This window comes from Pimephales promelas, chromosome 14 (assembly GCF_988280905.1).
Source record: "Pimephales promelas chromosome 14, fPimPro1.hap1.1, whole genome shotgun sequence".
NCBI classification, from domain to species: Eukaryota; Metazoa; Chordata; class Actinopteri; order Cypriniformes; family Leuciscidae; genus Pimephales; species Pimephales promelas.
In genome coordinates this window covers 25,502,620-25,517,940 of record NC_142782.1, presented here as the reverse complement: position 1 = coordinate 25,517,940, position 15,321 = coordinate 25,502,620, and the positions used below count along the sequence as shown (strand labels likewise).

Genomic DNA, 15,321 nt, shown 5'->3' with positions numbered 1-15,321 from the left:
ACTTTGAAATAAATTGAACATCATTCTGTCCGCCAACCGACAGGTGGCGACAACGACTCATAATCAAATGATCGAAACAACAAAACACTAGGAAGTACTGCAAGATTGTTAAGCTTCAAGAAGATTTTATACACTTCATTTGACAGTCTGGCTTTCATTCTTGATAGACGAGGGAATCCGCCAAAATGTATAGCAGATGACCATGCGGCATGAACACCCGGATCGGTTGATTTTATCAAATAATAATAGCTTAGCAGCAGTAGCTCTTAGTGTTTAACCGTCAAAATAAGACACTGCTGAACTATTTAGCTAACTTGCTCACTGAATGTAGTTTCAACTTAGGTAGAACTTGCAAGGATGGATCTTTGACGTGGTTTAAACTTTAAAGTTTATGTTTGCCTTCAAACTCCTACTCATAAACTGCAACTCTTCCGGATTACTGCTATAGTCTTCTGAAAAGGTAAGTTAAGACTATGAAAATGTATGTAATATTTACGTTTAAAAACTAATTGGGATTATAGATTTGTGTTAAACATTTGTCCATGTCATTGTGACTTGCGATAAAACATATAGCTAGATATTTTGTTGTTGTCTTTCATGTTTTTGTCATTTATATTTATTTATTCATCTATTCACAAGTAAATTAAGAAATCAAAATTTTCTGAAAATCTCTGAAATAATGTTTTGTGATTCTATATTTAATATTTCTGTATCTAATGTTTCTGCATATTTTACATATTTGTGTCCTCAGTTAAAGGAATAGTTCAACCGGAAGTGATATAAATAATTGTAAGATAATTGTTGCGAAGTGTGATGAGTATTATTTACTCAACCTCATGTTGACTTTATTTCTTCACTGGAAACAAAAAAGTTGATGAGCCGTATAACAGCCTCAGTCACCATTCACTTTGGTGACCGATTGCAACAACATGAGTGTGAGTAAATGAGGACACACTTTTCATGTTTGATTGATCCATCCCTTTAATTGTTTAACATTTCATTCCTAAATTTATTTTAGTAAACTGTAGGGTTAATGTTTGATTTCTTGGTCAAGGACACTATATTGTGTGGATACTATATAGCTCTGTATATCAGTGTTGTTTATAGCCATTAATGTTTACAGAGCAGCTTGCTTGTCAGACCCAGCTGGGACAATATTGTATTTCAACATCTGTCTGCTCTTTCCCCTTTTCTGCCTCATGTCACCCCAGTCTGTCCTGGTCTCCTCGTGAGAGGCTGTCATCATGGCATCAGCCAAGCTTAAGTACCTCTCTCTGGGGGTCCTGGTGTTCCAGACCACGTCCCTGGTGCTGACCATGCGTTACTCGCGCACCTTACAGGGCGACGGGCCACGTTACCTCGCCTCCTCTGCCGTGGTGGTGGCAGAGTTCCTCAAGATACTCACCTGTGTGGGGCTCGTCTTCAAAGATAACAGTACGTTTCATTGTGCCTCCTTTTCCTCCTTGAGATTGTTTTGAGTATACCTTCCTGAAAGCACCTCAAGAATGAAGTAGCTATTCTTTATCTCAATGAGCTTATTGAACACAGAACAAATAGTTCAAAAGTAAAGAGACACAATTTACAACACAGAATTTACAAATCTACTCATCAATTTCTTTTCTGACATTGTGCCTGAGATTGTAAATATTTTTCAAAGATTTGAAACCACTAACCTGGAAAACTTTTTCGTAAGTGCTCATAATATCAACCTGGTACCTTTTAAACAAGTTCACCCTTGTTCCTAGATGTTACAGTATGATGCTGTCAGGTAATCTGACTGGAGCTATTTTCACAATAAATTTTAAAAAAGTATCTTATGCCCACTAAGGCTGCATTTATTTAATCAAAATATACAGTAATACAGTGATATTGTGAAATGGTATTTTAGTTAAAAATAATAAAATAGTATATGTATTTTAATATATTTAAAAATTGTATTCCTGTAATGGAAAACCTAAATTTACAGCATCATTATGCCAGTCTTCAGTGTCACATAATCCTTCACAAATCATTTCAATATACTGATTTGCTGCTCAAGAAACATTTCTGACCACCCAGCATATTTGGGTCTCGAAAATATTGTCTTTTAATATCTTTTAATAAGTCTTTTTATATCTTTTATTTTGTATTTATATGTCTATTTCAATTTATTTACAGTATATACGTTTTATTTAAAGTACTTTAATTATATGAGTTTGCACTGGACAGTCCAGTTGCGTTTTCTGAATTCTAAGTGACAGTTGGGACTTGGGAGTTGAGTGTTGCCATGACAACTGTGGTGCATCCTCAAACAACACAGAGAGGACCACTGAAATAAAACACAGTTTGGTCTCTCTCACTCTCATTATCACTAAACGTAAGTTAAAATGATCAGATTTCAGAAAACAACAGTTATTCAGATGCTTCTACTATATTAGTGCAATTGGGTGTTTGTTTCATGAATGATTTTGCTATATTTATAATAGAAAAGTCTATTAGTGTGTCATCTGTGTGAAACAACTGTGAGAGAGTCTTTAATATTGTATTATTATTGTAGCTGTTGTTTGATAGTGTGTATATTTGTTTATTTATTTATTGAGAGTTCATGGTATTGAAACTGATTAAATAAAAAAAAAAATCTACACAGAGGACCACTGGAATTAAACACAGTTTTGTCTCTCTAAAGGGAGTACTGCAGTATCAATGTTAACAACAATAAATGAAACGACCCCTTATATATTTGAACGGTAATGAAAATTAAATAATGTGAGGATTGGAATCCTATATATATATATGTCGCCTGAGTCTGAGTCTACATCGGGGAGGAATGATTGCTGGGTGTAACTAACTTACTGTATCTGTGTGGAACAGGTTACAGCGGCCGAGCACTGAGCAGTATTCTGAGACAGGAGATTTTACACAAACCTATAGAGACGCTGAAGCTGGCGATTCCTTCTGGGATCTACACGCTACAGAATAACCTGCTCTACGTAGCGCTCTCCAACCTTGATGCAGCTACCTACCAGGTAAGTCCAAATGCATTCATTAGTTGCATACATTATATTATGGCTACCATTATATCGATATTTTATGTGTCCTGTGGACTTCTAGGTGACATACCAGTTGAAGATCCTGACCACAGCCCTGTTTTCTGTGTTTATGCTGGGCCGCAGGCTCGGGGTGTACCAGTGGTTGTCTCTGTTAATTCTTATGGCTGGTGTTGCACTTGTACAGGTACCTTGATTAGAGATTAACTGCCAAAAAATGTGTTGCAATCTTTGATGTATTAATGTAATTCATGATTTCTTGTTTGGACAGTGGCCAGCGGACTCCACGTCAGACCCTCAGAAAGAGCAGCCGACTGCAGGCTCACAGTTTGTGGGGCTGGTGGCTGTGTTGGTGGCCTGTTTCTCCAGTGGGTTTGCTGGCGTCTACTTTGAGAAGATCCTTAAAGAGACCAAGCAGAGTGTTTGGATCCGAAACATCCAGCTTGGTAAGTAGTTTTAAAGAATTAAAACATGGACCATTGCAGAAAATGAGATCTGTGGCTAACAAAAGCTTATGATTCTTACTAGAGTTGTTCTGATTCCGATACTAGTTTTGGAAATGGCATCGATACCAATAAAAATCCTGGAATCGGTATTGGCGAGTACTTCTACCCATGTACTGATCCGATACCATTTTCTTAAACAATATCTGCACGCTAGCTTTGCTTAACGCTGCGAATCAGAGAACAATTCTTCTTTGCTGCTCTAAACAGTGGTTGGTTGCTTGTGGCAACACAGAAAGAGCAGCGAAGAATAAAACACGCACGCTAGCAATATGTCCGGTGCTTGGCAGTATTTAAGACTGGATTAACCAGCCAGTAAAATGGCGACATGTCTCATATGCCATACTGGAATTTCAAGGAGTGGAACAAGTATTAGCAACTTCAACACAAGTAATTTAAGCATTTGAAGTCACGTCACCCCGCAGAACACGATTACACAAAGGCAAGGGCAGAGAAGAATGAGCCACGCCAGAATCAACAATCTCTGGAAGCTTCATTTAAACAAAGAAATCTTTTCAAAAGACAGCCAACGAGCGATAAATATAACTGACAACATGTATTGAGTTTATTGCTCTGTCTGGGTGAACCAGTCGCTGTCAACTGAAATGCCGTTTAACAAAATTGTTTATGGACTTTAAATTATAAAGAGATTATTTTCTTATATTATTCATGTATTATTTTTTTAGATTCCTATATTTATTTGTTGCACTTTTTTTATACAGTTATATCGTAGAACTAAAATGATAAATAATATATTGCTGTGAAATGGATGTCGGATAATAAAAATACTTTAGTTCACTGTATGTATTTGTTCATGTTTAATTAACGGATAAGTCTGAAGGAAACCATAAAATAATTCTATCAATTCATACAGTGCTTGTATGAATTGCAGCTGTATAGATACTGTACACACTCGGGTATCGGCCGAGTCCAGGTATCGGTATCGGGAAGGAAAAAAGGGTATCGGAACATCTCTAATACGTACATGCTTTGTTCATCGTGATAGGAATAATATTAAGCTAAGCTCAGGCTATAAACCAAATACGCCAACGTCACACCATTTTCACTAATGTCTTTGTTTAAAAACATTTTTCCTGAAAGCTTGAGTTATAATAGTTTGCAAGGGTGTGATTATAAACACAACAAGGCTTTGAAAGTGGACTAGTGAGTAGATGAGTTTACCTGTTCAGCTGTTCATCCCAGACAACCTTTTTAGCCCCATTTAGCCATTTGTTAGCAACCTTTTTTCCCAGTAAAAGCTTTAAAAAATCACAAGAAGGTATTTCTGATATATCATAGGATAAAACGTGGAAATATCTTGTTTTCACCACAGACCTTATTTCAAGCATTTTACCAACTTGTTTCTGGGTTCTGGCCTACAAAAATACATCATCCCTGCACTACTCTATATTATACTAAAGCAGGGGGCGGGAATCTATTTAACACTCCGTGGTCTTTCAACTGCTACTAAGTACAATGTATATTTCTATGAGCAGAAAGCGACAAAAAAGCAGATCAAATTACAACACTGGAATGGGCAACTACACCTATGCCATGCCAATGCGAACACACCTGCCTAAAGTTGCGGGCCACATCTAGAGGGATTTGTATATGAAGATTTGTATATGAAATAGTGTTTTTTGTATAATCAGTATGTAAAATGCTTTTCCTCAATCTGAGCATGTTCGTGTTCAGATTAAATTAACACTTCACCCAGCTAAGATAGGTGACAATTAACTGATTACATGAAGCACTGACACGTACAACCTATTTTTACACTAGAAGTCTGTTGACTTCTGTATGATATGCATTTCCTAAAGATGTTCTCAAATTTCAAAGAAGTGAAATTTGTATTTATTTTAAAAAAGCAGAATCCTTGCACAAAAAAACCCAGTCTGAGGTCACATTCAGTAGCTTAAGGCGAATATGTATGTGCGTGTTCATTCGTGCCATGTGGAGTCGCAGTGTAAGATTTATTTATAACTGGCAATGTGTGAATTGAGCATCTAGTGATTCACCTCCTAATGTGAACTTCTGTTCATCATAATGAACGAAGCCAAAAAAGCATCCCTGTTCTTCAATGAGTGCCAAGATAATGTGATAACTCATAATTTCATCGTTTCAAAGTTTATCACAATCAGTTAATTTATTTTTTCTCAGAATGAAGTTGTTTATTGATTTATACACGCTATCGTTCAAAAGTTTGTGGTCAGTACATTTATAATGTATAGTTTCTATTTCAAATATTTCTATGTGTTAAAAATATTATAGTTTCCAAGGAGCAGGACTGTTTTTAAACCTTGATCATTTCAAGAAATGTTCCTTGAGCACCAAAAATGTAACCAAGTAATATTTCACCATATTACTATTTTACTGTTTTTTTTATTTTTTTTATCAAATACATTTACTAAGCCTTTGAACAAGTGTAGATTAAAGTATTTTATGAATTTGAATTATTCAATCTTAATTATAATTTGAGAATGGATATTTTATATAAACCTACTCGCTTCATTTCTCTCCAAAGAAATGAATGGTGAACAGCCTTTCTGCTACTGTATTTTCCTTGTATGGCTGTACATATCTGAGGATCTCTTCTGTGTGCAGGCATGTTTGGCCTGGTTTTTGGGATCTTCGGGATGTTGGCATACGATGGAGACAGAGTCCAAGAACATGGAATGTTCCAGGGCTACAACACGCTGACCTGGATTGTGGTTGCTCTTCAGGTGAGCCTTGTGAAATCTTGTGAAGTACAAAAGTTTACGTGTCAGTCAGAGTTAATAACTGCTTCTTATACTACAGGGCTGTTGAATGCTTGATTCTGATTGGTTGAGAACGTTCTAAGGTGTGCAATTATTTTCAGGTAAACGCACGGCTAAAGTAGTTTCAGGCAGGATTGACCGCATTACAGTTCCATATCACTGCGGGTAGTTAACTGTAATAACGGAAAATAGGATACAATTCATAACAAACATGCAGCCCCATGCGCTTGATGGGCAATTTTTGATGTCTAACTTCACATACAATTTAATTTTAATAAATAAAGTATGTAGTCCAATCTATAATAGGCTAAATAGAAAATTAAACTGAATAGGCTATATAAAGACATTGATAGTCCTGCTGCACGGATTTTCGTAATTACTCCAGGTAATATAACAAATAACAATTATTGATTGGCCTAAGGGGCTGTTAAAAGGGCTTTGTGTGTTTCATTTTTGGGTCATCTACTGTCAATTATGGAAAACAAGAATGAACAAATTAATTAAAACGAATTTAATAAATAGATAAATAATAATATTGACGCACATGCTTTTCTGTCTCATTATTTTGACATTTTTCTATTAACTGCATAAAGACAGGACACATTTAGGCCTACTAAGGCCAGTTATGAATGTAGTTTGATACTTATGACTGATCATGCCCAAATGCGTTCAGCACGTTCAGTCTGTGTTCACAGTTGGTGTTTAAGACCTGCTACAGTTGATGGACAGTCGGTCTTTGAATATTTCAGCGAGTCGTAAGTGTGTCCCCCATCATTAGTCTGCTATCAGTGGCTCAAACCTCCGTTGCTACCTCTGAAATGACATTTTGGAATTGGCAACGGAGGCATGGGATTAGATGCGTAAGAAATTAGTCCTACGTACAAGAGCGTTTTAATGACAAAAACTTGACAAACGTCTTGAAATGCATCATCTGAAGTGAACAATGTTTTTAGGGGTGATAACTGTAGCATAAGGGGAATAATTGACTTCAGGCCATTGAATTATTAGAAAAATAATGCACACCCAAGGTTCAATTCAACGGCCTGTCGTCAATTATTCCTTGCATCATTAACAGCGAACAGGAAGCCAACGCAAGCTTTTCTCCTGGAACAATATCAATGGATTATTTGTTTTATTTCACACAGGCTCTTGGAGGACTCGTAATAGCTGCTGTCATCAAGTATGCTGACAACATACTGAAAGGCTTCGCTACATCACTCTCAATAATCCTCTCCACATTAATTTCATATTTCTGGCTTGAGGACTTTGAGCCTACTAGGTAAAAAAGAAAATGTGATCAATTAATGCTTTATAATGCTTTTAATTGAAATTAACTGTTTTTTTCTCTGCTGCGCAGCGTGTTCTTCCTGGGCACAATATTCGTCATGATAGCGACGTTTCTCTATGGTTATGAGAACAAGCCGGCAACCAACCCAAGCAGAGCATGATAAATGGATGGATGATGTGAAAGTGGAGTGGAACAAAGGGATGAGACGAGTGGAAGGACGGAGAGGAGGCGTAGAGAGCGGAAAAGGATTGATTCAAGGTTGGATAACAAGCTGGGCCACTGCTGTGCAGTGCTGAGCTGAAGCACACTGGGTGAAATGCTTTGGGCCTGTGGTTTCAGTGAAACTCGTTTAGCTTGAAATCATTCATCATCGCTAATCTCATTAGTGGGTGATGGATAAAAACACTTCGTAACGTGCCATCTTCAGCTGATTCTGGATGAGCTGAGCTTTTTTTGGATCATGACTTGAGCACTGAACTCGTTTGGCTCTTCTCAATCATTTAATATCTGTTCATTTTGAGCAATGGCTGCTTTTGGATCGCTAATTCGCCACAAATGAAACTTGAATCTCGCATTAACTCGCCAATGGATATTAGGCTACTAATGGGGTTGTTGCATCACTGTATTTTTGTGTTATTATTCAAACTGCTTGCGTCCTACAAAAATATATTTTATGTTATTTTAATAGACTGGGATGCTGGGTTAGATTCCGTGCCATAATAATTGAGGGAATGATGTACCTTTTGTCAATATGATGTAAACTTTTTGATATTATTATAATGAAATGATAATTACAAGGCTTATGACAATGAGGCTAGCCGGTCAGTTTGCGGGATATGGTGATTACAGATTATTTTACGGATGACCTCTGTCACCAGGCAACAAAGTACGGAGCCCTTAAAGGGACATGTTGATGGAAAAAATATTATTCAATGCTGTAACATTTGCTCGTAAATGTTTTGCGTTCCCCTGAGAATCAGATTTTGTGAACGAACATATGGTTTCTCGAGGGAACGCAAGCATTTTGCGAGAGACCGCAAAAGCATTGACAATTTTCCTTCCCTTCTCATATCCTTTAGGGGCTCTGTAACAAAGAATACTTGAGTTTCTCCATTATATATGCAAGGAAGTGCTTTTTTGGTGACTTTGCGCAATATGTGAAGCTATATTGGTATCTGGTGATGAGTAATAATAAATCAGGTGTTTAATTATATATATATATATATATATATTTTTTTTTTTCAAACAATACATACATTTTCACCATGGCAGCACAAAATTTAAATGAAAGAGGTTTGGCATTTGTTTCAAAAGGTGTAAAACAATGCATGCAATCACAGCTTGCAAAAGGTAATTGATTAAAAAGGCAAAAAGGTTTTTCTGTTCTTACATACCGTTGGCCGTTCAGATCTATGTTTTTGTGATCAGTCAGGAGGATGCTCTATCTGTCCGAGTCCTTCAAAACACACTGAATCACAAAAACAATAAACTTTACAGTGACCTCTGAAGACCAGCATCGGTAATGTTGTTTTTGAAGTCCGTGCATCAAATATGGCATCATAAGTTTAGTTTATACAATTCCAATGGCTTTAATGCTCAGGCGAACTGATTCATTTTTGATAATCAAGCAGTCACTCCACTGTAATTTGTGCTGGCGCTGCATGGATACTCTTGAGGAGGAAGAAGAGGGTGCTTCAAAGAAGAAGGTGGTTTTGTTGTGCTTTCCTGTCTGGATGTATGTTCGTTATCTCAGTAGAAATGTCCGGACTCGGAATAGTTTGCACCTCTCTAATGAGTAGCGGTGGGAGTTGGGTGTTTTCAGCAGTGGTCAAATCTTTCTGTTGCACTCCCTCGATTCCCTCGCTACAAGATGAGCTGACAAGTGAAATTGTAGAGAGCTCCAGACATTCTTCAGCTTGGAGCTTAGAAATTCAAGCAGGCAAAGTCCTGTCATTTCCACTTCAGCAGTATTCACAGTCCAGGTTATGCTCTGTGGAACTGAAAAGTATGATATCTCGTCTTTTGCATGCTGAATAGCAAATATATCTGACAGTTGGGGCTTTCTGTTTCCTTCAAATGAACTTTGAATGAAACCAATTAAGTTGAAAGGCTATACTGAATTCTGTTGTACACCTTCTGAAGTCATACATTCATTCACAACCGTTTCTCTTGTTTTGCAAGACAAGTAGCATATAAAGCTTGCTGCTCTGTCTTAGAAGGTTTACACTTAAAGAGAACTTTAAAAGAAAAGGTTGGAGTTAAATTATCTAGAAATAGATTAATTGTTTGTAATACTCCACCCAAAAACAAACATTAAAATTCTGCCATCATTCACCCTCATTGACTTCCATTGTATGGACAAAAAAAAAAAATCTCAAAATATTTTTATGTTCCACAGAAGAAATAAAATCAATCAGGTTTGGAATGACATTATGGTTATTACATTATGAATGTAATTTTTTGGTGAAGTGTCCTTTTACGTATACCAGAAGAATGATTTATTCATCTTCATCCTTGAGGTTTTAAAGCAGTTGTCAATTGCTTTAAAATTGTCTACAATATCATTATTCCAAACCTGTTCGACTTTTTCCTTAGTGGAATGCAAAAGAACAACTTTTGAAAAATCCTGTGTTTTTTCTTCTTCTATACATTGAAACATACGGAAGCATATTGCAATTACTTGAAGAAAAAAAATCTACTCTGTTTTTTCTGAATTAACAAGTTAATTATCTCAGAATTATGAGAGAATTTTTCATGGTTTTTCAAGTTTTTGCTCTGTTTTTCTAAATTTAACAAATTAATTTTTCATGAGAAAAGTTTTTGCTCTGTTTTTCTGAATTAAAAAAAATTCCATGAAAAATTAACTCGTTAATTCAGAAAAACAGAGCAAAAACTTTTTTCCTCATGAAAAATCAACTCGTTAATTCAGAAAAACAGAACAAATAAAATTCCATGAAAAATTCACTCGGTAATTCAGAAAAACAGAGCAAAAACTTTTTTTCTCATGACAAATAAACAAATTAATTCAGAAAAACAGAGCAAAATTGTTTTTTTCTCATGAAAAATTAACTCGTTAATTCAGAAAAACAGAGCAAAAACTTTTTTTCCATGACAAATTATCTCGTAATTCTGAGATAATTAACTTGTTAATTCAGAAAAACAGAGTAGATTTTATTTTCTTCAAGTGAATGCAATATGCCTCTGTAGTAAGTCAGTGGTGTCCAATGTAGTTTTGTTTCATTGGATGGACAAAAGCATTCTTTAAAATATCTTCTTGTGTCTTCTTCACACAAGGAACGAAAGTCATCAAATTTGAAATTATTTTGTAATTATGATTTTTTTTTTTTAAATGAACTGTCGCCGTAAGTGTCTCAATGGCCATTTGAGAACCAAGCATCTCTTAAAAGGCAGTAGTGTGGTTTTAAGGCAAATTTTGATTTGAAAACTTTCATGTTTTCCCACAACCTGCTACTTGGAGGGGATCACCACTAATGGCGGTCCTCGCTTGGGCCTCCACATTAGCACTTGAGCGTCATTAGCATTAGGTTTGCCCAGAGCTTTAAGGGGGATCGGCTCCATATGAGTCAACACCTTGGGCTGGTCCTGGTACACCCGGCCGGTGAGTCTTGCTCGAGATCCCAGTGGCTTGGAGGAGTCCACGGCGATGTCCACTTTCATCCTCCACTTCACTGTCTGCAGGAGGATCTTCTCCTGCGTGGCCATATTCAAAGCCACCAGCCAAGTGGTGAAGCTCTGGTCGCGTTTGATCCGCGTGAGCAAAGGCACGTTGCTCTCGCTCACCGGTACGGCCCATGTTACGCTGGGGTAGAAGTTATCGTTCATGCTGACAGAGAAGCGTGTGGGTTTGGATGCGGGGCCGGAGAGAGTCACCGTTTCCGTCGTGTTTCCGTACCACGGGTAACTCACCCCGTCTGAGTCGCTGATGGCCTTAACCAGTCCTTCTCGTAACTCTGGCAGCTCCCAGCTTGACCTGCGGAAATGAACGTTTAGAGGTGAAGCAAACAAACACGGTTGTGCTGTTGAATGTATGCTGTATGTGAAAGAAGGCGCCGAGTCCAAGTGTGCAAATGATAACTGGGGTTAAGGATGACATTCATTATCAGGGTCCCAGCTGCCTGTGTGAAATCAATGACTCTGTGTGAGAGGACATTAATGTGGCTGGGTGTTATTAGGTATGACCCCATGCTGGCATTTCTTCTTTGGTACAGCACCATCTGTGTCACAGTAAACCCCACGCAACCACCCGCTCAGGCAGCAATACACACCCCCACACACACATGTCCACACCTCCACACAGACAGGCCCCCCAGGCAGCATCAGAGGAGCCCACATCACGCGTCACAGGGCTTGTGGGTGGGTGTGAGAATGTCTCTATCTCGTCTGATGCGCTGTGTAGATAATTGCATTCGCCTGCAAAACTAAACTGTTTAGTGCAACCACGCTGATGTTTCAGAGCAGCTATTCTGTTTTTATCTGCTGCCTCTCCCCGTCTGATCCAGTGACAGGCTGTGAAACTCATTTGTGGGAGTATAAATGAAAGCAGAGACTGATGAAGGTGCAAACACTCCTCCCCTTAGGCACTGAGCTGATGTATGCATACTCTCTGAATATAAATCACTGCTGCACTGAAGTCGTCCTTTGCCATACACTATTTAAAGTCGTAATTGAAAAGCCTAATATAAATGAAAAATTAACTCATAGATGGGTCGATTTATACAAAGATGATTTGAATGTGATCAACTTTTTTTGAGTGAAGACTAAGAAAAACTAAGTGGTGTGACTGTCCAGAGGTTGAGGGAAAATAATGAAAAAAGTATCCTAAAAGGCTTAAATTCTTGACTGTATAAATGTTGACAAGCAGTTTGGCATATTTTTATTTATTTATGAATATGCCTATCTTTTGTTCTGGTAAAGGCATCAATAAAGAAAGTTTTAAGAAAACCAAAAAATATTTTTTTTTTATCAAAAGGATGTTTTGTTGCAGTCAGCATGAGTAACTTTAAGAAAAATACTGGTTCATGAATCATGACTCGGATGACTTACCTGTATTCAACATTCAAGTAGGTTGATGGCTATTTTGGAGTCATTTAATTCGAATTAGGCTAATTGTTTTTCAATAATTACAGACATACTTGCCATAATAAGTAAGAACTTAGCACATTTGTTTTAAACTTGATTTTTAAAAACTTTTATAATCTCTGACATCCTTATTAGCCACTGACCCAGATAAATGATTGCTTATCAATATGGCTTAATTCCCATATTTTTAGTTAATTTAGTGAAGAGCAAGGGCATAAAAGGCATAAAACATGCACCAGGCTTACATGCCGAGGTCTCCATAAGTGTTGTAAAATTCCATTTGAGTGCAGGCTTGAATCCAACCCACAACCCATGTCTCATTTCGAGGGATCGGCGGCATTACTATCCGGGCGGAGGCCTTGAAGTACGGGGTTCTGTAGCGGAGCACTATGGGTGAATTCTCCTCGATCACTGTCGGACAATGGTCAATAGTAGCAGACACGTCATAAACAACGATGTTCTCGCGTTTGATTCGTGGCTTGCAGGCGACACTCTGAAGGCAACCCATGGCTAGAGAGGGTCAGAATCAGGGTAATCGGCCAACCAACCAAGTAGGGTGTTTAATACTTTCAAATGTCCGGAAAAACGCGTCGATATAAGCTCATGTACAGTCCACGCGCCCAAAATAGTGATAGGCAACTCTAATAAAACAAATGTAGGCTATTTTAATAATAAAAAAATCAACAACAAGACATAAACGGGTGTCAATCAAAAGCACGTGCGTTCCCCCAAGTCAATGCCATTTAGATATGATCAACAGGTATCAAATAACTCTCTAGTTACTCGGGATCAACAACAGGTTGCAAGACCTCCGACCATCTCTTGATCTTCGGTGTGCCCATGCTTTGATTGTCACTCGCGATCGGGCTTAAGGGTTGTTTTGGGCTCCCACTTCAGTCTGATATGTACCCTTTCAAATCCGCATGGCCTTTTACAGCTCTTCGCCCTTTCATCCGTTTCTTTCTGGTCCGAGTTTTCATGTCACAACCGGAGGCAGGGCAAAAGCAGTCAGGTGTGGCGGACCGCTCGCCTCGACAAGAGCTGGTCGCGATTCTGTTTTTCTCGATTGATGTTTGCGCTTTCGGAACAACAGACAATCTTAAAGTATTTCATGATTTACGACGAAAGAGGAACCGCGAAAAGTATGTTACACAGCGGAGTTTTGCTCTCGATCACATCACAATTGACGTTCCGTTATTCCGCGTGTATTCCTTCAGTAAACACAGACATCAACACAAACACGCGAGGCGTCCAGATGAGATTGGATAAATCGTTGAAATGTGCACCATCAAAACGACTGCTATTCAGCTTTTAAATAAACCGTTCCCTTGTCCGTTGTTGATGTGCACGGCGTGGTCGCTGTTCTGTTGCTGTGGTGCTGAATGAACGGTCAGAGGCGCGTGGGAGTACCGGTGCACATTATAGCCCTCCTCACGTAGAGCTACACTCAGTTCATCATATAGAGCTCTCCGTTTAACAAAAGCAGGAAAAAACGATGTAATGCAATCATGGAATAGCTTATGAAATGCATGACTCAAGATTGATGTACACCGAGGTTGAACCCGTGTTGATAATGTTGGATCTTATGAAATCCTTTGTAATAGGCTATTCATAATTATTTTGTAATAGTATTACTTATCCAGGCATAGATAGGGCTTCACGATGTTGAACACATAATGATGTCTTTTCCGATATAGTTGGCTTGTGTAACACAAATTGGTTGATTTTTTTAAAAACAATAGGTAGGCTAGGGTGGAGATGTCATAAAATTAGATTTTTTTTCTATATACACGTGTGTAAACCTCGTTTCACGCTTTTCTTTTTTTTAAATCGTTGACTTTTAAGCCTATAGCTATAAGGGTCGACAAAAGACTTTTTTGCGTTAGAAGAAACTTCAAGGGATAGTTCACCCGTAAATGAAAATTCTATCATGAATTATTCAGCCTCATGTCGTTCCAACCCCGGAAGACTTTCATTCATCTTCGGAACAGAAATGAAGATCTTTTCAAATGAAATCTTTCTGTCTATTCATTGACAGCTACGCAACTGACACTTCGAAAAGTTAAAGGAGTAGTACTTTTAAAAAAAACTTTTGCTGATAATTTACTCGCCCCCATGTCATCCAAGATGTCCATGTCTTTCTTTCTTAAAAAAATCGAAAAGAAATGAAGGTTTTTGATGAAAACATTCCAGGATTTTCTCCATATAATGGACTTGAACGGTTCAAGGTCCAAATGAGAGTTTCAGTGCAGCTTCAAAGGGCTTTAAACAACACCAGACGATGAATAAGGGTCTTATGTAGCTAGCGAAACGATCGGTCATTTCAAAAATAAATAAAAAAGTTTAAGTTTTATAAGCACAAATGCTCGCCTTGCTTTGTTCTGTGATGAGCGTTCGTGACTCTCCTGTTCAAACTCGTTCATCAAAATGAACAAATCTTTTTTCGAGTCATGACTCAGGGGTCCTAGATAAGACCCTTATTCATCGTCTGGTGTCGTTTAAAGCCCTTTAAAGCAGCACTGAAACACTCTTTTGGAGCTTGAACCGTTTGGTTCCCAATGAAGTCCATTATATGGAGAACATCCTGGAATGTTTTCATAAAAAAACTTAATTTCTTTTCAACTGAAGAAAGAAAGACGTGGACA

General features: G+C 37.9%; 2 protein-coding genes across 2 annotated transcripts; one reads left to right on the top strand and one right to left on the bottom strand.

The window, feature by feature from the left end:
- The first annotated feature begins 54 nt into the window (after positions 1-54).
- On the top strand, positions 55-8,053 carry slc35a3a (solute carrier family 35 member A3a). The gene is made up of 8 exons (XM_039677187.2): positions 55-460; positions 1,212-1,434; positions 2,851-3,005; positions 3,091-3,213; positions 3,298-3,472; positions 6,134-6,252; positions 7,434-7,567; positions 7,646-8,053. The coding sequence occupies exons 2-8, from the start codon at positions 1,245-1,247 to the stop codon at positions 7,734-7,736; spliced, it is 987 nt and encodes a 328-aa protein (XP_039533121.1). The 5' UTR covers positions 55-460; positions 1,212-1,244; the 3' UTR covers positions 7,737-8,053.
- A 2,814-nt stretch (positions 8,054-10,867) lies between these two features.
- Positions 10,868-13,300, bottom strand: fam78bb (family with sequence similarity 78 member Bb). Its single transcript, XM_039677199.2, has 2 exons — positions 12,922-13,300; positions 10,868-11,567 (listed from the first exon to the last, which is right to left on the bottom strand). Exons 1-2 carry the CDS (start codon positions 13,182-13,184, stop codon positions 11,045-11,047), a joined length of 786 nt encoding a protein of 261 aa, XP_039533133.2. The 5' UTR covers positions 13,185-13,300; the 3' UTR covers positions 10,868-11,044.
- Positions 13,301-15,321: the final 2,021 nt, after the last annotated feature.